Source organism: Setaria viridis, chromosome 1 (assembly GCF_005286985.2).
Source record: "Setaria viridis chromosome 1, Setaria_viridis_v4.0, whole genome shotgun sequence".
NCBI classification, from domain to species: Eukaryota; Viridiplantae; Streptophyta; class Magnoliopsida; order Poales; family Poaceae; genus Setaria; species Setaria viridis.
In genome coordinates, this window is record NC_048263.2 from 28,526,283 (window position 1) to 28,548,890 (window position 22,608).

The 22,608-nt window shown below is 46.7% G+C and overlaps 4 protein-coding genes across 9 annotated transcripts; all 4 read right to left on the minus strand.

The window, feature by feature from the left end:
- Nucleotides 1–4,509: 4,509 nt before the first annotated feature.
- Nucleotides 4,510–6,211, minus strand: LOC117855479 (cell number regulator 2). Its single transcript, XM_034737842.2, has 2 exons — nt 5,041–6,211; nt 4,510–4,942 (listed from the first exon to the last, which is right to left on the minus strand). The coding sequence occupies exons 1-2, from the start codon at nt 5,189–5,191 to the stop codon at nt 4,578–4,580; spliced, it is 516 nt and encodes a 171-aa protein (XP_034593733.1). The 5' UTR covers nt 5,192–6,211; the 3' UTR covers nt 4,510–4,577.
- Nucleotides 6,212–6,347: 136 nt separating this feature from the next.
- Nucleotides 6,348–12,440, minus strand: LOC117858872 (ERAD-associated E3 ubiquitin-protein ligase HRD1). Of its 5 annotated transcripts, none has more exons than XR_004641067.2 (8): nt 11,951–12,440; nt 9,901–10,476; nt 8,898–9,074; nt 8,670–8,819; nt 8,381–8,586; nt 8,005–8,149; nt 7,578–7,730; nt 6,348–6,737 (listed from the first exon to the last, which is right to left on the minus strand). XR_004641067.2 is itself a non-coding variant. In XM_034742036.2 (8 exons), exons 2-8 carry the CDS (start codon nt 10,428–10,430, stop codon nt 6,648–6,650), a joined length of 1,515 nt encoding a protein of 504 aa, XP_034597927.1. In that variant the 5' UTR covers nt 10,431–10,476; nt 11,951–12,440; the 3' UTR covers nt 6,348–6,647. The 5 variants fall into 5 exon arrangements, 3 of the variants coding, with proteins under 3 accessions (XP_034597927.1, XP_034597911.1, XP_034597935.1); XR_004641066.2 differs by having other exon boundaries at nt 6,348–7,476; XM_034742036.2 differs by having other exon boundaries at nt 7,578–7,797; nt 8,005–8,146.
- Nucleotides 12,441–12,577: 137 nt separating this feature from the next.
- On the minus strand, nt 12,578–13,864 carry LOC117858904 (cell number regulator 2). Its single transcript, XM_034742062.2, has 2 exons — nt 13,379–13,864; nt 12,578–13,296 (listed from the first exon to the last, which is right to left on the minus strand). The coding sequence occupies exons 1-2, from the start codon at nt 13,545–13,547 to the stop codon at nt 12,932–12,934; spliced, it is 534 nt and encodes a 177-aa protein (XP_034597953.1). The 5' UTR covers nt 13,548–13,864; the 3' UTR covers nt 12,578–12,931.
- A 975-nt stretch (nt 13,865–14,839) lies between these two features.
- LOC117858859 (uncharacterized) lies at nt 14,840–19,710 on the minus strand. Of its 2 annotated transcripts, none has more exons than XM_034742005.2 (6): nt 18,607–19,693; nt 16,699–16,882; nt 16,381–16,605; nt 16,155–16,271; nt 15,670–15,903; nt 14,840–15,506 (listed from the first exon to the last, which is right to left on the minus strand). In XM_034742005.2, exons 1-6 carry the CDS (start codon nt 19,212–19,214, stop codon nt 15,297–15,299), a joined length of 1,578 nt encoding a protein of 525 aa, XP_034597896.1. In that variant the 5' UTR covers nt 19,215–19,693; the 3' UTR covers nt 14,840–15,296. The 2 variants fall into 2 exon arrangements, 1 of the variants encoding a protein (XP_034597896.1); XR_004641062.2 differs by having other exon boundaries at nt 15,366–15,506; nt 15,670–15,917; nt 18,607–19,710.
- Between the last annotated feature and the right edge of the window lie 2,898 nt (nt 19,711–22,608).

The window sequence follows — 22,608 nt, forward strand, 5'->3', positions numbered from 1 at the left end:
CTCAGGAGTCTGGTCCCCCTATGGACCTGGGTGCGTCGCCATACTTGCAACACAAGTATTGAAAGAAATAAGGAACTAAACACGTAAAAGAAATATAACATTGCATTACGTTACATTGCAAATAACCAACATAACTCTACGGCACATACGAGTCATTACAAATAGAAGGGTCCATGATAAATATTACAATACTTGATGTCCTTGTCCACATCGACAAATAAACATTACATTACATTACCTAAGTATGACAGCTCAAGTTACAATAACACAACTCAAGGTAGACAGTACATTACATTACTAGTTATTAGATGCAGCTTGCTAGCACTTCCATACGTCGTTGCCAGGTAGTTCTTGTACGTGTGACCAGCTTCATGGCACTTGGAGCATAGACGGACATCAGGACCAGCTTTAGATTGATCCATGTCGTTACGGATATGCCTGTTCCCGCGTTGCCCCACTCCTTGGTACATTTTTAAATCAGGATCAGGAATGTAACGGGTGGCATTCCCAGGATTATTGACAAAGTCTCCCAGCAAACGATATCCATAAACCTCGTTCCTCCAAGTTTGCCATATGGTTTCTTTGAGGAAATAGTCCGGCACGAAACGACGGGGTTGGAGGCCCCCCGCCTCAAAGCATGCAGCAATGACATGGGTGCAAGGCCTGTGAAGCAACCTTGGCTTGTGGCAAGAGCAAACACACCCTTCATTCCTGAGGATGCTTTCATGTGTGTGTCTCTCGTGCCTCCCGCCCATTCGAACTTTGTCCCTGCAAACAACTTCAAACCGGCGTTCCACGGCTCCCACTTCTTTCACACGATGCAAATGAGCTTTCTTAATTGCTTCCTCCATGTACTCTGTCGTCTTGTACCCAAATATTATGTGGTTATCGCGCATTGAGTTATCAGTCAATTGGTATCTTTCCTTGAAATACTTCATGGTGCATTAAAGGTAAAATTCCACAATACCAACAAGGGGCAGGCCCCGAACACCGCGCAGAACCCAGTTGTAAATCTCAGCTAGGTTTGTCATCATTATACCCCACCATGCACCTCCTTCATCAAAGAGTAATGCCCACTTTTCCTTCGGTTCATTCTCAATCCACTGTGAGAAGGTCTTGATGGATCTTTCCCGTCTTCGCCTGACGTTTGGACCATCGAGCCCGACGTCCTCCAGAGACACAGGTTGGTCGGCCTCACTATTGACCACCCTCTTCGCTAGTTCCTCGCATTGCTTCTTTGTGATGTCCTCAAGTTTCTTCCACAGCAGATTGAACTTCCTCTCCTGATTCTGACTGCACAGGTACTTGAACAATTTCGTAAGGGTCTTGTTCTTGAATTAGCTGTGAAAGTTCACACCCATATGCCTCATGCACCACCTACTCTTCAAATCTGACCATATCGACGCCCTAAAACGCTCTTGACTTCCATTCTGTAGGTCGTCGATTGCTTGTATAATGCCTTTGTGCCGATCATGAATGATAAATACCCCCTCGACGTCCAACACAATCATGTTCTTCACCCTCTCGAGGAATCAGTACTAGCTATCTCCAGATTCCTTCTCCACAAAAGCGATTGCAAGCGGCAATACCTGATTGTTGCCATCAGTCCCAATAGTTGTCAATATTGTCCCTTTGTACCTTCCAGTCAGAAATGTGCCATCAATCCAAATGACTGGTCGACAAAGACGGAAAGTCTGAATGCAAGGACCCAACACAAGGAATGACAGTTGTAGGACCTGTTTACCTGAAAACTGAAGAACTGGATATGCTTTCAAGTCGTAGAAGCTTCCAGGATTTCTCTAACAAATGGTGTGCAACAAGGCAGGGAGGTTGTCGTAGGATGCTTCGAACGTACCCCACTTCATCTCTAGCGCCTTCTGCTTAGCACGGTAAGCTTTGTACTTGAACTTCTCCTCTATGGCACAGATAATGGACTTGGGCTCGAAGCTTGGATTCTCCACTATCTGAGGGTACATATATTGAGTAACAAATTCAGTAGTGAGGTTGCGGTGTGTTCCTTCCAATTTAGCTAGCAAGCATTGATGCTCAAACACTTTAGTCACCTCCCAGTAATCCTTCCATTTGCCCTTGTATGCATGCACCCTGAATGGGCAATCATTTCGCACACACCGGACATCATACACCTTCGGGCTACTCTTTTCCACCATGAACTGACGCTGCAAACACAAAGTGAACCATCTCTTAATAGCCACCTTCACTTCATCCCCACTTTGGTACACAGCCCCCACGCATACCTCACTCTCCCTATACTCCCAAGGAATATTTTCCCCAACATTGACCTGTAGGGCGGAATGGTCGTAATTTGACCAATTTCGCGGTACAGGATAATCGTCTTCCTCATCCGATGAGTCCTCCTCCACGGCACCATTAGCCTCCCCTCCTTCCATCTCCATCTGCTCTACTAACTCAGGAATTTCTTCCCCCTCATCAGCCTCCCCATTTGATTCCCGAGATGCTACACCATGTTCTGCATCTCCACCTTCTTGTTCTTCATAATCAAGTTCTTCGTTTCCACCTGCAGTACTCTGCACATCTTCTTCCGCTTCAACTTCATCACCTTCGACTTGTTCTTCAATATGAGTGCTGGGTCCACCCTTCATGAAAAATTGGACATACCATATGATTGGCAAACCTCTTTTCGTGAAACCATTTATGTAAGCCCGATAGCTCGGAGTTCCTTCAAGCAGAACCAACTCCCAAAAGTTTATGTCCGACCGTCTTTGCGCTATAAACCTCACAGACACATCCGCTTGATCTCTGTCAACACCTAAGTCTCTACAGAGCCACTTGCTATGCCCCCCAAGTTCTCTCTCTTGCTCTTGGAACACACTTGGTGAAACAGGGGAATCCACTCAAATCTACCCCTTCTGGACCATATCTAACCTCCCCCAGCCCATAGTACACTTGAATATTGACACTATCCGACATGCCTGGCAACATACATGAAACGGGCAATCCAAATTATTCTCACCACTATATATAAGTTAACTACAATAACGACCTCAATTGAATAAAGAAACAACTATACAACACTAAACCAAGCTTACTAACTAACTTTACCATAGCCATGCATCACAATAAATAAATCTAATAATGTTACCGAAAAACTATATTGTAATACCTAACCAAAAAAATCATAAATTACTAACTACATTTATCACAGTGATTTACAAGAACAAACAAATCTAATATTGTTAAAAAAACTATATTCGAATACCTAACCAAAAAATCATAATTTACTAATTAGGTTTATCATAGTCATTTACCAGAACAAACAAATCTAATAATATTACCTAAAAACTACCATGTAATACCTAACCAAAATATCAGAATTTACTAACTACATTTATCATAGCCATTTACCATAACAAATAAATCTAATAATGCTGACTCTATTTTACTGTATAAGCTAAATCAGTTATACTAACTAAGCTACATTTTACTATCTAAAAACAGCTAAAAGTTTCTAAGTCTAGATCTAAATCAACTATTATTTCTAAATCTAGATCTACTAATATTTCTAAATATCAGATCCACTAATATTTCTAAATCTAGATCTAAACTAAACTAAACTAAACTATACTATACTATACTAAACTACGAGATTAAAAAAAATTACCTAAGAAAGACGGAAGAAATTTCTTCCCTCTTCCCCCTCCTCCTCCTTTCTTTCTTTTTTTTCTTCCCTCCTCCTCTCCTCTCTTTCTTTTTTTTCCTTCCCTCCTTTCCTCTTTCTCTTCCCTCTTCCTTCTCTGGCTGGCTGCTGGCGCGCACTGGTGCGGGGGGAGGGGAGGGGCGCGGGCGGGTTATAAAGGCTGTCGCCGGTCCAGGCGGCGGAAGGGCCTTACCGCCGGCTCAGACGGCGGTAAGGGCCTTATCGCCGCCTGGGCCGGCGATGACGCCTCGACTCGCGCGCCACAGTTACGACGCCGGCTGACCATTGGGCGGGAGGGCTGTACCACCGGCTGAGGCGGCGGTAAGGCCCTTTCGCCGCCTGGGCCGACGGCAATAGCCTAGATTTGCAATTTTTTCATCCGACTGTATATTTCTACAAAATCAAAAAAATAAAAAGATTTGATAAATATAGGCAAAGTATAGCAGTAATTACACGATTGCAAAGTAGTAGCCCCAAGCTACACTTAACAAAGAAAAAAAATTACAGCATTTTGGAAGTAGTAGCCCCAAGCTACACTTAACAAAGAAAAAAAATTACAGCATTTTGGTTTCACTGCAACGACGACGACGATCTACTCCCTCCGTTTCAAATTGTAGGTCGTTTTAATTTTTTTAGATTCGTAGATATTATCATGCATTTAGATATAGTGTATGTCTAGGTGCATAATAATATCTATAGGCTTATTCGCTTCAGCTTATTCAGCCAGCTTATCAGCCACCAAACAGTGTTTTTCTCTCACAACAAATCAGCCGTTTCAGCTTTTCAGTAGACTTATAAGCTGAAGCGAACACGCACTGTGAATCTAGATAAGTTAAAATGATGTACAATTCGGAACGGAGGCAGCTAGCTAGCTAGCTAGCTAGCTAGCAGGTAGCTTCGATCAACGGGCCATCCCGGCGTGCATATGCGGCGGCGTGGTGGCGGCGGCGCGCCCCTGCTGCCTCTCCGTGTTGGCGTGCCACCCTATGGTCATGTCGAAGCCTCGGTTGCCGAGCTCGCGGTACTCCTGGCAGAGCGCGCAGAGCTCGCAGCAGTAGTGGACGCAGCAGTCGGCGCAGGGGCTCTCCTCGAGGCCGTACTGCGCGCGCAGCTTGGAGCGGTAGAAGCAGGAGTAGATGCAGTGGAAGCCGGTCCACGTGAGTAGCGTGTACAGCGCCGCGCTCGCGCCGCAGGACGTCGACCCCCGGTCCACGATCTCCGCCACCTGCCCGAACGTGATGCACGGGAACAGCAACGTCACGCAGCCTGCATATATATGTATATATGCATATAGCAGGATCACACTTGGTCAGATGACACCAATATGCATGATTAGAGAAATGGCGCCTCGTGCTTCTTCTTACAGTTGCCCGGGTCGTCGAAGCAGTCGAAGAGCCCGGTGGACCACGGCGCCGGCGCCTGCACCGCCGCGAGGGCGCCCGAGGTCGCGCCGCCGCTCATCGGGAAGCCTGTGGCCGCCGCCGGACCGGCACCCTCCTCCTCCTTGAGGTACATGGCGTCGTCCGCGGGCGAGGACCGAATTGAAACCACCACGGGCGATCGGTGAGAGTACGTAGCATGCCGAACGAGAGACGGGCGGGCGGCTTTTAAGCTGGCGCTTCTGGTGCTGTATCCAACCGGTCTGCGGCGCGTATTGGCTCTGCTAAATTTGGGACCGCGCACACACCCTAAAAAACATGGAAGGACAATGACATGAACAGATGGCACACCTAAAGATGGTAAAATCGATCCGCACGGTGGTCAAGGCCTTGTATTGAAAATTACATATGAACTCCGAAACTGGCAATTAAAAGGGAACGCTGATCTGATCTGAATTTTCTTGAGGCATGCAGCTTGTGCACGGTGGTCGCAATCCCTCCCCGCGCAGCCGTTCTGTTCGAGCGCTCTGTCTCTGCTGCGCCCCAAAGCATTCATTCCCACGTGGCAATCCAGGTCGCCACGTCGGATTTTGGAAGTTAGCAGGAAGAGCGCGAGGTCGAGGTGCAGGATGGGAGCGTAGAATTTAGCCAAGCAAGTCGTGTTAGCGAAAAAACAAGTGTGTTATGTATGAAACTATTTGCTACCCGTGTCTTCTGTTTGAAGAGTCATCGGTTAGCTGCATTAATCTCGTAAGCGAGTTGGATAAGCACAGGCCACAAGCTGCAAGCCTGCAAGTGAATTGCCAGCACCAGTTGACCAGTATCACCCTCCGTGACATTTTAGACGACGACATATCGCACTGTTTCAAATCTGACCAATAAATTCTGTGGTAGCACTTTTTTGGAGACAAATCTACATAATGCAGATATCCCAAAACATGATTTGTTTTGTTTTTTTTAAGAAAGGAAGTATCTAGAATACCAGAATACCAGAACGGGCATGCAAGATCCAAGAATACCAGAACGCAGTGGAATATTGTCGAGAACTCCAACCCATAAGCAGCGGAAACAAACCATTCAAGCAAAGCCACATCTAATGACACTTCAAGTTTTAACAGCACCATCACACACAAATTTATTGTACGATACCTGACATTTTCTTTTTAAAAACCTCCCTAATCACCAGAAAAAGGGTAGAACCGAAATTTCAACATCCACCCCACAGCTAAGTGCCCTCTTATTTTTTTCCAGTAACATAAAAGAAACAGAAGACATCTTTCCGATATCGAGGATAGAGAAAAAGATTCATTATATTTTTCCTCGGAGATGGATTTTGTTTAATCCCAACCAGCCATTGTTACAACACGACGGCCTCTCTATCAAGGCTATTATACAGGCTTGACACATCCAAACTGTGCAACCACCACATAAAGAGAAGAAACATGTAGTGTTGTTAAGAGGGCACTAACAGGTTAGTATAAGTGAACAAGCCTACCAAAATCAAGGCAAGGCACCACGTAACAGTTTTGCCCTGTGGTATAGCCAAATCTTTGTTTTGTTTATCCCGTCCTCATCTCTGCCTATTTACAGCTTCAGCCATTCTTTCTGTGCTCCGCATTCTCATTGTTAGTGGCTGATACAGCAGCACCGCGCTGAACCATTTGCAGTTGGATTTGTAACATCTGGGAACAAGAGGTATAACTTCCGAGTTTTGTTGGATATTGATTGAGAATATCAACGAAAGAAAGCCATCATTATGTAAAGCGTGTCATTGTAAACTAAGGTGCAATAATAATTACCGAGCGTGCATGAATGCAACAATATATCTCGATACTGAGTGGTAATTCCCAGGAAGCATTTACAACTTGAGCAAAATTGCAGATTAAGTAATCAGGCAGCAATGCCGAAGACTAGCTGTTCAAAGTTCCTTAACTTAAGCCCTACAGTAAAATGTAAATTGCAGATGCCAATCAAGATTGTTAGGCTAGTAACCATATTTGCACCCCCATTGTTTGTAGGAATCAATGGTAACCAATTTGCATGCTTAGACATTGCATATTTGTGTATGAGACCATGACAAGCAGACTGCAGACATAAACAGTGCAACCAACTCTTCGTGTGCAATCATGCAAACTATCATGCGAATGAATCATTACATAGATACGAGTTGAGTGGACATAGATCATGAGGCATGTAAAGGGTGGCCCTCGTTGACGTTTCTCAAATAGCCAATTGTGTAAAATTCAAAAGCTTTCCATCCATGTACACAAGTCACCATGAATCTAATCCCATCATACTCATTCAATGGTACATACATTGGTGAGTATGCAGCTTGGCCTGATTTCACCCAAAGATGAGCTTGCAACAGAAATATCCAAGATGTTGCAACTTGCAAGTGGTCAATGGACACCTATTTAGCTCCTTATATATTAGCTCAAATGCATCGCTTGTTAGTCGCATTCGCATCACAGAGTAATGTAGAAATATGTAAGCTTTGTGCTTTTGGAATCAAAGATTCTTACCTCTATCTGGCTCTTTATAAAGTTTTCTTGTGCCTTCTGCAGTGAACTTTCAAGATCCCTGGTGCTTGTTCCTGAACTAATAGCACCATGTGCATTAAAAGCCTGAGGCGCTAAACCATCGTTGGTGTTTTGGAACTGCAGTTCTTGGTCTTTCTGGGATTGATTGGAGCAACTTGCTTCAGATTGTGGTATACTAGATGCAGACTGGGGAGGAACTGACCTGATGGTTGAATATGACATACTTATTGGCGTGATACATTCTATTAGGACAGAAGACCCCTACCTTTTATACTATCAATATACTAATAATCAGATATAGTGAGCAAGGTACCTAACGTAGACGGGCATGGATAACCACCCATTTCAAGAAGATGATATGTAAGCAAAATCATGACATCTTTGCGTTTAGACTGTTCCAGAAATATACCTATTTAGGGTGTTTGCTGGAGGATAAGCAAAAGATCTTCCATATAAAGAAGCTGCTGCTGCTGCCGCTTCAAGCTTTGCTTGGCGCCTGCTCATGTTCTCACTTGCTGCTCCTTCTGAGGCTGGAGTGCCAGTACCTGCAGCTGCTTTTTCTCACATGAAATCAGCAACAAGAAAATAGAACTAATTACACAGTGCAGTACTCACTGATGTACTCACTGATAAGTAAGATTAAAGTCGGATATACAACAACAACAACAACAACAAACAGCAAAGCCTTTAGTCCCCAAGGCAAGTTGGGTAGTCTAGAAGATTAAAATCGGAATATGTGACACAAAAAAAAAATCAGATCATTAAAACATTAAAATGGAGCTCACCAGGCTGGACTCCAGGTTGAGCTCCATATTGTCGCGATGATGCAGCACGTCCATTATCTGGGGGAATGATTGGAGCTCTGCACGTAGGGCAAGTGTGCTGGCGCTCTAGCCATGACCTTAGACAATGGACATGGAATAGATGCCCACAAAGCAGCTTCTTTGCTGTAGTCATCTCCTCACGGCAAATAATACATGTAGCGTCATTCCTGAGTACAATAAAATGTAAATCACAACAATTTTTATAATGGAGTCAGCTAAATATTTGCCAGTGGAACAATATAAAACTCACGCATTGAGCTCTTCTGCTGTAGAATCTGGAAAGCGTTCATTCATGTTGGACGTGATCTTTCTGTAGCGTAGATAATCTGCAATGCGAATTCTGAAGTTGCGGAAGGTCTCATATAGCTCACGGATCAAGTGCAGCGGGACACCGTAGTTCCTGATATCAGTATAACGGATCAATAGCCATAGTTTTATGCTAGTCTAAGAGGGGTTGTACCATAATAACAGAACTTACAGGAAGATAGCTACGAAGAAGAGCATGTATAATGACAATTGCACAAGGTCACTGATGAGCTCCAAGTAAAATGTATACACTGCCTTTCTCTCCCATTGACCTTCCATTAGCATATCAGTGACATAGAATATATACTTCACAAATGTTGATACTGTGGATGTTGCCAGTATCATATACCTGAAACATGATTTTACATGTTAAAGCTACTATGAGTATTTTGAATCTTGAAATAATACATTAAGAAATAATTGCCAGGCATTTAGAAATTAGAACAATAGAATCATATCTTCAGGCCATCTTAAGGTTAGCCAATAGGGTACTTACCTGAAAGGCACGCCCCTTGCTTTGGAAGCAACAAGCAAAGAAGAATATCTATAGCTGGAGCCTGGAGTTTCATGCTAAATGGGCCTAATATTTTGCAGTGCTATACTTAAAGTATTGTTCAAACCGAAACAAAGGTAACTGCACAAGTTGCTAGACTAACATCTTGTATTATAGTAACTAGAACAGTAAGCATGGTTGATGTAGTGAACGTTTAATACTAAGAAATGTTCATGGCTTAGTAATCAGTACATACATCAAGCGAACAAAAAAAAAAGCAATAACTGCAGATCTGGCATCATTCAAATGTTATAGACAATATTCATAGGGTTTAGGTTAAGGCTCAGCGCAAAGGATGCCACACAAAATGGAATGAGGATGCATCATGTAAGAATTACTAAAGACCTTCATGGTAGGCTTGTTACAATGCAACTACAAAAAGACACTAGCATGATACACAGACCTAACACGTAGTAGTACTCCGTTTTGCAAATATCTGTTCATTATCTTGGGAATTGGCGTTCCACAGTGTTTGTTCATTGTAATCAATCTCTACCTCTAATCTAATGTTGCAAAAGAAATTACTGTAGCATCTACATTTACACAGTGATAAGGTGAAAACAGAAAGAGTATTGCAGATACAGGCGTTTCAGGAAAAATGAAAACTGAAAATTGAGCTTACTCAAAGGAGAAGATGGCAACTGATGCCTCCCGTTTCTCTATGAGCGGCCTGAGCGAGTTGGACAGGAAGAGGCAGTCGACGATGAGCAGAAACGCCATGAAGGAAACGATCCTTATGTGCGAGAGCATGGGCATGGACGGTGTGGTCTCGATGTATTCGACCCTCTTCTGGGCCAGCCAGTGCAGTGCTTTGACAAGGAGCAGCGCAGCGACCATGGCAAGCAAGGAGACTGAGAAGTCCTGGCGGAAGATGGTGACGGCAAAGAGGATCTCAACGACCTCCCGCCAGGACTGCTCATTGAGACGCTCAACCTCGGCCTCCCGGAGCGATCCAAGGAAGAGGCGCTTGACGAGTTGCCAGGTGACGCACATGGCGACGAGGCCCGTGTTGAGGAGCAGCACGAAGCAGATCTTGGAGGTGGAGAGGTAGACCATCGCCGGGTAGAACTGCTCCTGGCTACTGAAGGCATAGTACACCGCCGATGCCATCGCCAGCAGGCTGAACGCTGTGTACGTCTGAAGACGGATCATCTTCGCCTTCAGAGCTGGCACCGGCACAGCCCCACCACCACTGGATCTGATCGCGTAGAAGAAACAACCTAAATTACTAAGCAGAATATGAGAATAAAATTCTCCAAAATCAGCACATGAACTGAATTCCTAGGTGACTAGACCGCATCAGATCAGGAGCATCAGTGCGATACCAGCCGCTTACCAGGTAACAGCATCTCCAACACATCCCCTACTTTTGACCCCCTATTCCAACCAAATGAGAACCTCTCATCCGGTTTCTTTTTCCTAGTTCACAATAAACTCCAACAAACCCCTCATATCTGCCATATTCAACTCTCCTATATTTTATTCATATCAAGCAACTATAATGAGCATGGTTTTAGAAGTGAACAGCATTTTTTTTTTGCAACGACTACATTTTCAGCTATTTTTTCAATGGCTATATTTCGAACGGCTATATTTTTCACCTCTATATGTATGCATGCCCTGGTTCACACACCAAGTCATTCTTCCTTCTCTGGCTGAAATGAGCTCTCTCACACGTGCTTAGACTCATCATTGTCGATTTGTCGTCATCAAATGACAATGACAAACTCACCCTTTCAGCATTACACATAGCAGTATAGCACACACGCGGTATGAGGCTATGAATGCTCCACGATGGGGTGACTGTGTTGGCCATGAGTATATTTTTAACAGCAGAGAAGGCGGTGTTTGTTATTCGTATTTCTTTGTGCAGGTTTAGAATGGGATGTTCCCTGTTTATGTGCATAGTGCAGGCTGTAGAGCAACATTAATGAGTATTTTGTGCAAAAATGATAGGCAAATGGATGCCTTGGGTTATCATGTTTGCAGAAGATTACTGCAGCATACTGCATACATATGTTGAGTTATGGAGTACCAGCAGATTTCATGGATCAATAAACTACAGGTATAGCTTATACAATGCAGTAATTTCAAGTTTGTAAAATCCATTACATCATGTAGTGATCTTTTTCATAAATATGCATGCCAACTTTCAGGACAATGCTACCAGGGAAGTAATGCTAACAATTTCTGCAGATGTACAATTTCAGAGTAATGCTAACAATTTCAGAGCAATGCTAACAATTTCTGTTGATGCAAGCGACTACTAGTCCTGCCTGTGGTTTGAGCAAAATTGAAGTTAGTCAAGCAAAACGGGGAATATATCCCATTATCTCTCCAATCCCCTCTGCAAAACGCCGGGCGGCAATGTAGGACGGCACTCCATGCCCGCCACAAGCAGCTCCCTCCCCCACTGCGCCCGCGCGCGGAGAACTCCCCGGCCTCCCTCTCCCTCAGCCCGCACGCGCCTGGGGCAGCTCGCCTCCCTCCCTTGACGCGCGGGGCGTGGAGCGGCCCCGACCTGCGGGGAAGCCGTTCGTGCGGGGCGCTCCTCCTTCTCTCCGGTACCTCTCTCTCCCTCCGTACGGGGCTGGGCGCACTGGGCTGAGACGTCGCACAGCTATGGGGCCCGACGAGGCGGCGGAGCGAGAGGCAAGCTATCGGGGACGTACCTGGCGGGGAGAAGTCCTTGGCGGCGCCGGAAGACCGGCGGTTGCGCCTCTCGCTCGGATGAGAGGCCACAGCGGGGGCTCCCAGATGTGGGACGTCGACGCCGCCGGATCAGCTAGAGTCCTCCCAAGAGATGCAAATAAAATGAAAGTTCATGTTGTTCTTTTTAAAAGTTCAAACGTAAGTTAATTGGGAGATTTTCGCATTTTCTCTGTAATCCCTAGAGAAATCGCATCTTCACGACTATTCAAAAAATTATCCAGGTGCATTTATTTATATGATATTTCGTTTGACCTACACATACGGTATTAGCGCGGTCGATCAACGAAGTGCCTTCCCGAATGCCGAACGCACTCGTCCCCATCGTAGAAGTTGGGAGTTCATCCTCCTTTGCACCTCCATACATTTGCAACCGCACTTCCACCTATGCTACCACGAGATTGTGGATAGGGTTATGGTCTTTTATGGAAAGTCGAAAGAATCCAGAAAAAATTCGTTCAAGCAGATTTTTATCTAATAGATTTCACCCCCTCAATTTCTGAAACGATTAAGGGTTTAGAGGCTATATCGTGCTAGGGATGCCAAGCAAGAAGCAACTCTATTATTGTCCGAGGGTCAAGGGGTGCACATAAGTCAAAGCAACTTGCATCAGTTCCATCATAGAAGTATTAAACATAGTTTAATTACAAAACTAATTGCACAGATGGAGTCTAATTCACGAGATGAATCTATTAAGCCTAATTAGTCAATGTAGCACTAAAGTAACTATTTGCTAATGATGGATTAATTAACCTTAATAGAGTCGTATCCAAACACCCCTAAAGATTAGAGATCCAGAGCTACCAAAGAGCTCTGTTTCACATGACAAATTCATTACTGTGATAGTAGGCTTTAGCGTAATTACACGGGCGCGCAAGGAAGGTTGGGCATGGCGCAGCATTTTCCATTTTGGTATCCACAGCAGAGGCGATCGCTCGGCAGCATCAGCGGGTCATCCCGGGGTGCATCTGCGGCGGCATGGTGGCGGCGGTGCGCCCCTGCCTCTCCATGTTCGCATGCCATCCCAGCTTCATGTCGAACCCTCTCTTCTTGAGCTCGCGGTACTCCTGGCAGAGGGCGCAGCACTCGCAGCAGCAGTGGACGCAGCAGTCGGCGCAGGGGCTCTCCTGGAGCCCGTACTGGGCGCGCATTTTGGCGCGGTAGAAGCAGGAGAAGACGCACTGGCAGCAGGTGAGGAGCATGATGAGCGTGTACAGCGCCCCGCTAGTGCCGCACGACGTCGACCCCCGGTCGATGATCTCCGCGACCTGACCGAACGTGATGCACGGGCACAGGCACGTCACGCAGCCTGCACAGCGGTGGGTGTCAGATCGGAGAGCCCGGCCCGCAAGTGAACCGAGAAGGGACACGACTTCGCGGTGCTTGCTTACAGTTGCTGCAGTCGTCGAAGCAGTCGCAGAGCCCGGTGGACCACGCGGCGACGGGCGCCTTCGCCTGCACCGCCAGCGCCGCCGTCGCGCCGCCCGCCTGGTAGTAGCCGCCCCCGCCGCTCATCGGGAAGGCCCGCAGCGGCGCGCCCTCCTCCGCCTTCGGGTACATGGCGACGATGGCGCCTCGTTGCTTCCGCGGGGACGAGAGACGGAAACCACCAACCACCGGTGGGGGGGGCGACCGCGGGTTGAGAGTAATCGAGTCCTCGCTGCGAGAGCCTGTAGGGCGGCGGATTTGGCGCTTTGCGTGCGGCGTCCACCCCGGCCCGCGGCGAGTTATTTATCGGACACGGCCAGGGGTTACGGCAACCGCTGCGCCTGCGCGCCCTGGGGCTCTTCTCTGCGGTCGCGTCGCTTCCCGGGGCAGCGCGTGCGCATCGCGAGCGAGGAGTTATGGCTGCCCGCCTTGCCCTACTCTTCTTCTTTCCACGAAGTTGACGGCCGTTCGCCACGAGACTCTCTTTTGGCGCGTGGCGGGGGTGGGCGACGTCGGATCTGCGGTGGTGGGGACGCGCAAGTCCACGTCAGGAGTAGTGATGACTGATAACCCGACCCCGGCCGGCCGGTGCACGCGGGTCAAGTCGTCGCCCGGGCGGCCGCCGGGCACGACGGGGCAAGCTACAGTTCCCCCGGATTGGGCGGTGCTCCCGCTTCAGAAAGTCTCAAGCCTCATGTGGCCTGCCGGACGGCCATGGAATGGTCACGTTGCTTACTGCCGTGGATTGAACGTCGCGAGTGCGCGCTGGTCGGGATAAGACACAACTCTGCCGAGACCGTCGCTCCTCTGCCGCTTGTTTGACTGCTCACGTCAACGGCCGTAGCAAGAATCATGTAGCGTGGAAATGTCTCTGTCTTTGATTGCCCGTTTCCAAATTTCAACATCGGCACAGACTGAAGTCGCGACTTGCGAGGCATGTGATCCGTTCATGAGTTGTTCGGGTGGTTCACCGATCACTGAGAGAGAGATCGCGGAGGCAGCTACCGCTGCTGCTCACCGCTCCGCCCGCAATATGCTTTACCCCAAACACAAAACCGGCGACATGATCTACCTTTCTTTTCGAAAGCACACGATGTTTCCTTCCTCGATGAGATAAGGCGCCCATCCATCAGTACTGCAATCGTGGAAAGACGCCAGCCACACTCCCTTCCAATGATTAGCATCGGCAATCGGCAATCGGCAACCAGTGTGCACCGCCTGCAAGGCTACAAGTTGGGGCAGTGGTTCACTCTGGTGCCGATTGCCGAAACATTTCTGCACAGTTAACTGCACCATCAGAGCGCCCTGTGGAACATCAAACTATGAAACCGCTACCAGCTCTCTTTTTAGCAGAATGAATGCTGCGGCCCAATCGTAGCCTAACCTGAAGGCATCAATAGCAATCATGTGAACATAAGCAAACATGATAAATCAGCTAGACCCCCTAGTATGAGCATTAAGCAATAATATTCTGTACAACCGGCCAGCCACAACGAACGCTGTTCCTCCCCACAGTTTTCAGAATGTAGGTGTAAGACTACAAAAGAAAAATCCTAGTAACACATTGCTGCACTGACTAACCCGCACAAATTAATGTGTCAACTGTACCCACTCTCACCACGAATCTCGAAATGGATTAACAACAATTTCCATCTTACACAACAAGGGACGTCACTACTTCATTGGGATTTCAGAATATTCTGTGGTTTTTGAAGGCCCCTATGTTTGTTGGGGCCTTCAGTTCTCTTTAACTGTCAATGGCTAGGAACATCTTCCTATATATTTCGATGGCAGAGAGATCCAGAACTTCTTCTGGAAATGCCTGCCTGTATTTCGATGGATTCACACGAATGACTGAATGAGCAAGATCTGGCATGCAATTCAGATACTTGAAGTATGTGGCAAATGATCAAGACGGCCATTCAGTATTTGGCGAGCTCGTGCGCTTCGGTACTGCAGTCGCTTGTGTAGTGCTTCTGACAGTAGTTCAAAAAATTCAGGATCCCATCTCTGAATCAAAAGGGGATCCTCAGCATAACATATGTATATTGATGTAACAGCACTCTCCACAACCACAACTGTAAGCCCAACCTGTGAAATGTAGCAGCTCTCAATCTCCAACAAACTATGCAGAAATTCAAAAATTATTTATCCAAGAAAAAGTTTGTTCAGTTAACAAAAAATACTTGCACGCAAATGTCTTTTTCTTAGTTACTTCAGCCAAGCAAATTCATACAAAAATACATGCACTTACCAGTATCATACCCATCAGCATAGAGGTTGAACCAACCATAACAGCCTTGTCACTTTGTTTGAAATACGTCCAAACGCCCGTACAAGTTCCAGTTACTAATCCACCTAAAATTGTGCTCATCAGGAGGATAGCACCCGAACAGTCATAAGCAACAAGTGCTTCCATCCCTGTGGATTGAAACAGCTCCCAGGCATCCCTAGCTGAGCGATTAAAACTCTCTCCGTTGACCGCAATCTGAAAATGAAAAACTATGTGAGACATTCAACAAGATGTCAGCAGTCAACATTCCACACCAAAAGGATAGGGATAAATTGTTTGTATAATAAGTTCTCGCATTTCAACACGAGTGCTTGGGTCACAAATCATATGCATTTATGTAAAAACATATCCAATCACGCAGGTACTTTGACTGATAAATTAAACCTTATAGCTTAAAACAATAAGAAAAAGATTGTCAGTGCACTGCAAAGACAGAATTCACTCACTTGTACATATGCGTATTTGTTGAAGAAGCGAACAAGCGTCTCCACAATATGAAACAGAAAATCAATACAGCAGAGCAAACACTCATTGCTGCCAATTTTAGAACGAATTCCACGAATCTGTAGTTTGGTAAAAGAAAGGGAGTAAGGATAAAAGGACAAAAATGCTCAGAAATATAAAAAGAAAATTAAACAACTGAGTATTGCAAGAGGAGGTAAAGGTGCAAACCTCCCACCGTAAAGTCCTAATAGCAGCGGTAAAAAGTGACCCATAGCAAATGCTTCCAAATGAAGTTGTTACGGCATACTGAAGGGACTTTAGAAGAGGTTTCGGGGGCATTGTTGCAGCAGCTGGACCACCATGAATGAGAACGAGGAAAACCATCCCTGATACAGTGACATGCAATGTATTGCTAAGGACAGCTCCAGTCCAAAATAAACTGACTGAAAAAATCTGCAAATACAAGAGAAATTATTTAAAAAATCAAAATCATATTAAAAGCAATAAATATCGATATAGAAATATGATAAAAACTTGCCCGCTCACCAAAAGCAGCCACCATTGCCCACCATTTGGAATTCCAAAGGCAACAATACCAGAAATTCCAAAGGACCATAATGCCATCCAACAAAGCATGACCACCACAAATGCATAAGAAATTCTCATCACATCAGGAAGTTCCCATACCATCCTTACTGCCTTCTGCAGTACTAGCATTGTGAAGGGAAACCTAGCAAAAATCAACCCAGTAACTTCCATGCACAATAAATAAGTATGCAAAGCTTCAACAGATGTATTGTCATGTAAATACAAGGTACAGATTCTATGTGATTTCAGCACACAATTGAGGCCTAAGAATTCCAGAGGCCCCAAATTACTATAAATCGAAGAGGAAGAATTAGTGGCTTATTGTGGTACCTTTGTGCACAACATTCAGCAAATTATAGAGGCCAGACAAGCGTAGCCAACGACCAAGATAAAAGGAGTAAATTCTGATTCAAGATATATGCATGGTTTGTCATGAGGCCTGGAAGATAACATGTATGACAGATGTGGTGGTTGGGAGGTTTCAGCCATGGTCCTCAACAGCCAGGAGCTGCTGTGTGGTTCAGGTGGAGGTGCCACTGGTGCAAAACGAGGGAGAGGGCAAAACCTCTTGACCCTTTCTTGGATCCAAAACAAAGACTCTTGTCGCCTTATATATATGTGGACCTAACAGACATAGCTAAGGACACTGAAGAAACGATTCAAGATAGCAGGCAAAACGAACTGAAGGACATATGGTCCTTTAGATGAAGATGATATATTTCAATCCTAGGAGCTATTGACATTGCTGCTACTGCCTGTCATAGCCGTGCCTCGTGCACATCAGCCCTGATGGTGATAGACCTGCCACACATGACACAGTTAAACTGGAAATCTTACAGAAGAATTAGCCATTTCTTTTCAAAGCTAAAAAGGTCTTAAGGATTCATGACTAGATACTATGGCTGTCTACAACTGTTCCATATAACCGTGTTTTTAAAAGCGGCTACTAGACAACTCAAGGAACATGCCCCTACTGATGAGTGATAACATATTTCTGATAGGCCACATGATCAGGCTCCTTATGACATACTTCCTCTGGTCACAAATACCAGTTCATCTAGGTTTATCCTAAGTCAAACTTTTCTTACTTTGACTAGCAATATCTCTTAAAGTATACTGTCTTAAATGAAAATAGTTGTATACTATAAAAGTTGTTTTCTTAATGAACCTGTTAATGTCATTCTATATACTGATTGGGGTAAGTAAAATAGTGACTATTGCCTTAGTGGACAAACAAATACGAGTTAATAATTTTAGAACATTGTTCCACGCACAACGTATCCAATAAAATGCAATTGACAGTGCATGGTGGACACCAGCGACCTGAACCAGAATAGTAAGCACTGAACAAACTCTTCCCACACTCATTTGACTACCACCGTACATATAAATAAACTGAAATTAGATTTCGAACAGCATTCTAGTTGACTGATCTGGAAGATGTAAGCCTACTACATAGTGTGGACAAAAACTATGCTAAAAAATGTTCCTTTCCCACTCAAATCAAGCAGACCAGAAGAGCATATCAATGAAGAAAGCAATGAAGATTGGCGTTGTGGCACACGAATGCAGCCATGCAGGTATGCCAGCATGTGCAGAAACTGTCGGAGAGGGGCTCTGATAGAGACACGAATCAACCTCCTAAGGGGATCACCACCACTAGTGGTGCGATTGTTCAGATTTGCAGTTAAAAGGGTGAGGAATTGTGAATAGATATTCTTCGAATTTGCATGAAATTCACTTGCCTTGGTGTCAGCATCACACCCTCGTTCACTAGAGTCCAAGTTCGTCCCAAATCGGATCCAATAGACAATTTTTACAGATTATAATTCAGAATATAGAGTTGGGATGCTGTGTGAGGTGTACCTATCGAGCACAGACATGACGTAGAGGAAGTGGAGGAAGGCGCCCACGGCGAGCGCGACGCCCCAGAAGAAGTGCTTCCCCCAGAAGCAGAGGACGCTGACGACGGCGAGGTACGCGGTGAGGCAGTGGACGGCGGTCCGCATGACGACCTTGCCGCCGTCCTTCCTCCATGCCGCCGCCGCCAGCCACGCCCAGGCGAGCGCGGCCCCCACTCCCCCCGCGGCGCCGTAGAACTTCCAGTACGTCTCGGTGAGCTCGGACGCCGGCACGGAGGGGTCCTCGGAGCGGTAGACGGAGGGCGGCGGCGGCGCGGGCGCGGGGTCCGGGGAGCCCGCCGCGGGGGTGCTGCCCCATGGCTCCGCGGTGAGGTTGGCGTAACGGCCGATGTTGAAGCGGTCGGCCTGGCGGAAGCGGTTGAGGCCGAAGAGCGCGAGCGCGGCGCCGAAGACGAGCAGGTGGAGGAGGAAGACCACCAGCCAGAACACGTCCCGGCACTGCCGCCTCGGCCACGCCGCCGCACCCGCCGACGCGGCCCCCACCACCCCCGCCGCCGGGGGGCTAGGGTTCCCGCTCACGTCGCAGGAGGAGGAGGTGGAGGACGAGGACATGGCGCGTGATCGGCGATTGGGTGCCGGAAATGGGGATTTGCTTGCGGGGTAGAGAGAGCGCGATTGGCGCGTCACGCGGGAGAGGAGAGGAGTAGTGGTAACTGGCTAACTGCTCGGCCTCGGCTTCGGCGGCGGCGGGACTAGGGGAGTAACCGTTTGGGTCATCGGGGCGACGACGACTCGCGCGCGAGCGAGCGAACTGCCGGGTGACTGATGGCGACGTCGCGCGGAATTTCGGGGGGCAAGGGGGACGGGGAAGGCGCAATGGGAAGCGCGGTTCGGCTCGTCCGCGACCGGTGCGGGGGGTTTGGGTGGGGGGCGTCGCGACGAACGGGGGAAGCCGGGGAGGCCCGGGGTTTTCGTGCTGGGGCGGAGCGCGACCGGCGTCCGGCGCGTCCGCTCCGGCTGGGTGGGCGGCGGGGGTTCTAGAAAGCCGGGAGCCACTTGGCTTGGACGCGAGGGAGAATATGGCTGCTTGCTTGCTGCGGCCAGAGTCTGAGTGAGGCTGGGACGGAAATGCCGAGCGTTGCGAAAATCCCTTCCGGAGCGTTGGGTTTGGCGACGGTTTGCTGCGCTGGATCCAGCGTTCCAGCTCCAGCAGCAACGCAACTGTGGGCGCTTCCTTTCGGTTCGGCTGCACAACTGTACTACACGAGATGGGATCAGTTTGGTACAGTACCTAATGCGCCAATTTCGTGAAATCTCATCGTTTCTTCACCTTCAGAGGCAAATGACATCCTCAAATTGACGGAATTAATGAAGTATAGTGTGCTGGAATCTTTCTTCTTGCTGCATCGAACAAGTTTTGTGGCATCAGTTGCGTCTTTCATGAAATCAAATGACTATGATGCATTAGAAATTGGAGTAATTCAGTAGCTAACCCTTCTAGCAGTTTAGAGCAAGTATTATAGAGCCACTTAGGCGGGCTGTATGCATCTCCACGTCAGAAAAATCCCTGTTGGCAGAAAGAGAAAAGGAGAGAGAAGACCGAACGGGCGCTCCGTTCTTCGCCCAGCTAAATCGCCGCGCCCGAGGCAAAAACACCCGCTCCCAGCCTGACAATGGTGTAGAAGCGGCCGCTTCCTTTCCTCCCCCGATCCCGTGTGTCTCCCCCGCAGTTCCTCGCCGATTTGCTTCCACCGCGCCTCAAATCAACCACTCCCGCGTCAAATCACGGAATAATCCACCCAAAATCAACTTTGACGCCACAAATTCACCCCCAAATTTCCAAATCCCAAACCCTAGATGTCGTCCCTAACCTCTGGTAAGATGAGTTATCAGTCGAAGAGGACGCATGCGCCGTCACCTCTGGAGGTAGCAGCAACCAGGCATGACGAACTCGTCAGCTCAAGGTCCTTGGTGGGCACCTGCAAGCATTGGTGCATCTGCATATCCTACCCAACCTCCTGAGCTCATGCGTAAATTTTATTTCAAGATCGTGTTGTGATGTGGTCATTGAATTTCAAGACTATGTTGTGATGTGGTTATTGCTGCTGGTGATAGTAATTCCATGTATGCATTCTCTAATCTGAATTTGTTCTGCTCATTAATAGAACATGTTTATTAATAGAACATGTTTATCGCTTGTTCATTTTCCTATTATGAAAATATTGATTCTACTGAACATGTATGTATCTACTATTGTCTTTACCGAAATATGTATGCATAGAGTGGTAACAAATTAAGTAGGTAAAAGTAGCATATTATTCATATTATGATCTTGTTTGAGTTTGCATTGAGTACATATGTGCAGTTTTTCATATGTTCGGTGAATGGCCACAAAGATGAAGTCCATATGAGATGATATGCACATGCAAGCATTAAGTACCTCCATCTTTAATAAAGCCAAGCTCTTAGCCAACCCATTATATGTATTGGCTGTATTGTTAGCTCTAAATGACATGGCAAGTGTATCCAGCCAGCTAGGTTATTAGCCTTGCTCTTATGGAGCTAGTTTGTCGTCATCTAATTCCTTGCTACCTAATTTTTAAGGGGCTGATCGGTAGTTCTGGCTGCAGCTACAGCCCCAACAATGCTAGCAGCTGCAGCCAGCCAACAGATGATTTAATTTGAAGTTTCAACAATTCAAAACTGGCAGGAACCACCTGGTGCTAGAAAAACGGGAGGGAAAACATAACATGAATACTGTATACCTCTACAAAATCACTACATGCATCCAGATTGCAGTTAACTTAAGTAGCATCATTCCTTGCAAACAAACAATTATCCCAGCAGGTCATTTACAAGAGATAATTTAAGTACATTCAATCCAAGACACCCGGATGATAGAATAGAAGTACAATATTAACAGATGTTACACACATAAATAATTAACCATACATATCTTGCAGGTTACAAGCCTAACAGATTGCTTGATGTTATAACCTTAAAATCAGCAAAATCATATGGTCAGAAACTCAATCTCATCATTGCAAACCATATAGTCCAGCCGCACTCCAATCAGACTTTGCTAATATTATTGTTGGCAGTAGCCGCTAACCAAGATGATGCCGGGTCATTTGCTTCACCAGTCCTAGTACGGTAGGTGCCATTGCTTAGTGGTGTGTAACTAGTGCTAATATTATGGTTGCCAGTGGTGTGTAACTAGTATCATTGCTTAGTGGAATTCCCTTCCATCTAAAAATACAAAGTTGATCTCTCAACCCCACAAAATAGCCATTTTCTCCTTTCTCTTTGGTCCTACAGCCTATCATTTCTTTAGTGACCAATTTGGGCTCTCAGCTGTCAGCTCTCAACAACATGATCGCTCCTTTTGATCGTTCAACAACATGATCGCTCTGGTGGTGTGGTTGCAAAAAGATGATGATTTTTTTATCCGTTGCAACTGGCATGCCCTACACATCACACGGTCATGGCCCATGGGCGTCACTATCATCGCTTTTACGAGTTCTCGTCTGTCTCACCTTGTCTCTCGCTTCCCATCCGGCATTTGCTCGCGGTGTGTTCCAGGACTGAGGACTCCTAGTGATGTACAGTACCCTCCAACCAGCCAGGCAGCCACATCATATCTTAGCCATGATCACCGGGCCTCTTGTGGAACACAAAATCTCCCTTCTTTGCATCAGATAAGCTGCAAAGAAAATCTCACAAGACAAATAAGCAAGCAAAGAAGATCGGTTACCGCTGAGGCGAGAAGCTATTGGGCTGGTACGGGCCCTCCGTCCATCAGTGAGTGGTGCCGGTAGTTTAAACGGGCTTGGTTTGATCAGGCCTCTTCTGGTCTAGCTAGCCCCACAGTGATGACGCAACTCCAGACAAGCAGTCGGCAGCCGTCGTGGGCACGGCGGAGCCGTCACGTGCCCGGGCCCGCTGGCAGGCTGATTCATTGGCCCACCGGGATGCTGAGCACGACGCCGTTTTCTGGCCTGTCGGC

What these genes read in the sequence shown, in the direction of transcription:
- LOC117855479 (XM_034737842.2), bottom strand. Translation starts at nt 5,191, where the DNA reads ATGTACCTCAAGGAGGAGGAGGGTGCCGGTCCGGCGGCGGCCACAGGC. An exon ending in CTTCGACGACCCGGGCAACT is followed by an intron (nt 4,943 to 5,040) that starts GTAAGAAGAAGC and finishes ATATATATGCAG; the next exon opens with GCTGCGTGACGTTGCTGTTC.
- LOC117858872 (XM_034742020.2), bottom strand. Translation starts at nt 10,430, where the DNA reads ATGATCCGTCTTCAGACGTACACAGCGTTCAGCCTGCTGGCGATGGCA. An exon ending in GTTGCCATCTTCTCCTTTGA is followed by an intron (nt 9,075 to 9,900) that starts GTAAGCTCAATT and finishes ATCATGTTTCAG; the next exon opens with GTATATGATACTGGCAACAT. An exon ending in ACAGCAGAAGAGCTCAATGC is followed by an intron (nt 8,587 to 8,669) that starts GTGAGTTTTATA and finishes TATTGTACTCAG; the next exon opens with GAATGACGCTACATGTATTA.
- LOC117858904 (XM_034742062.2), bottom strand. Translation starts at nt 13,547, where the DNA reads ATGTACCCGAAGGCGGAGGAGGGCGCGCCGCTGCGGGCCTTCCCGATG. An exon ending in CTTCGACGACTGCAGCAACT is followed by an intron (nt 13,297 to 13,378) that starts GTAAGCAAGCAC and finishes ACCGCTGTGCAG; the next exon opens with GCTGCGTGACGTGCCTGTGC.
- LOC117858859 (XM_034742005.2), bottom strand. Translation starts at nt 19,214, where the DNA reads ATGTCCTCGTCCTCCACCTCCTCCTCCTGCGACGTGAGCGGGAACCCT. An exon ending in TTAGGACTTTACGGTGGGAG is followed by an intron (nt 16,272 to 16,380) that starts GTTTGCACCTTT and finishes ACCAAACTACAG; the next exon opens with ATTCGTGGAATTCGTTCTAA. An exon ending in ACAAATACGCATATGTACAA is followed by an intron (nt 15,904 to 16,154) that starts GTGAGTGAATTC and finishes TTTCATTTTCAG; the next exon opens with ATTGCGGTCAACGGAGAGAG.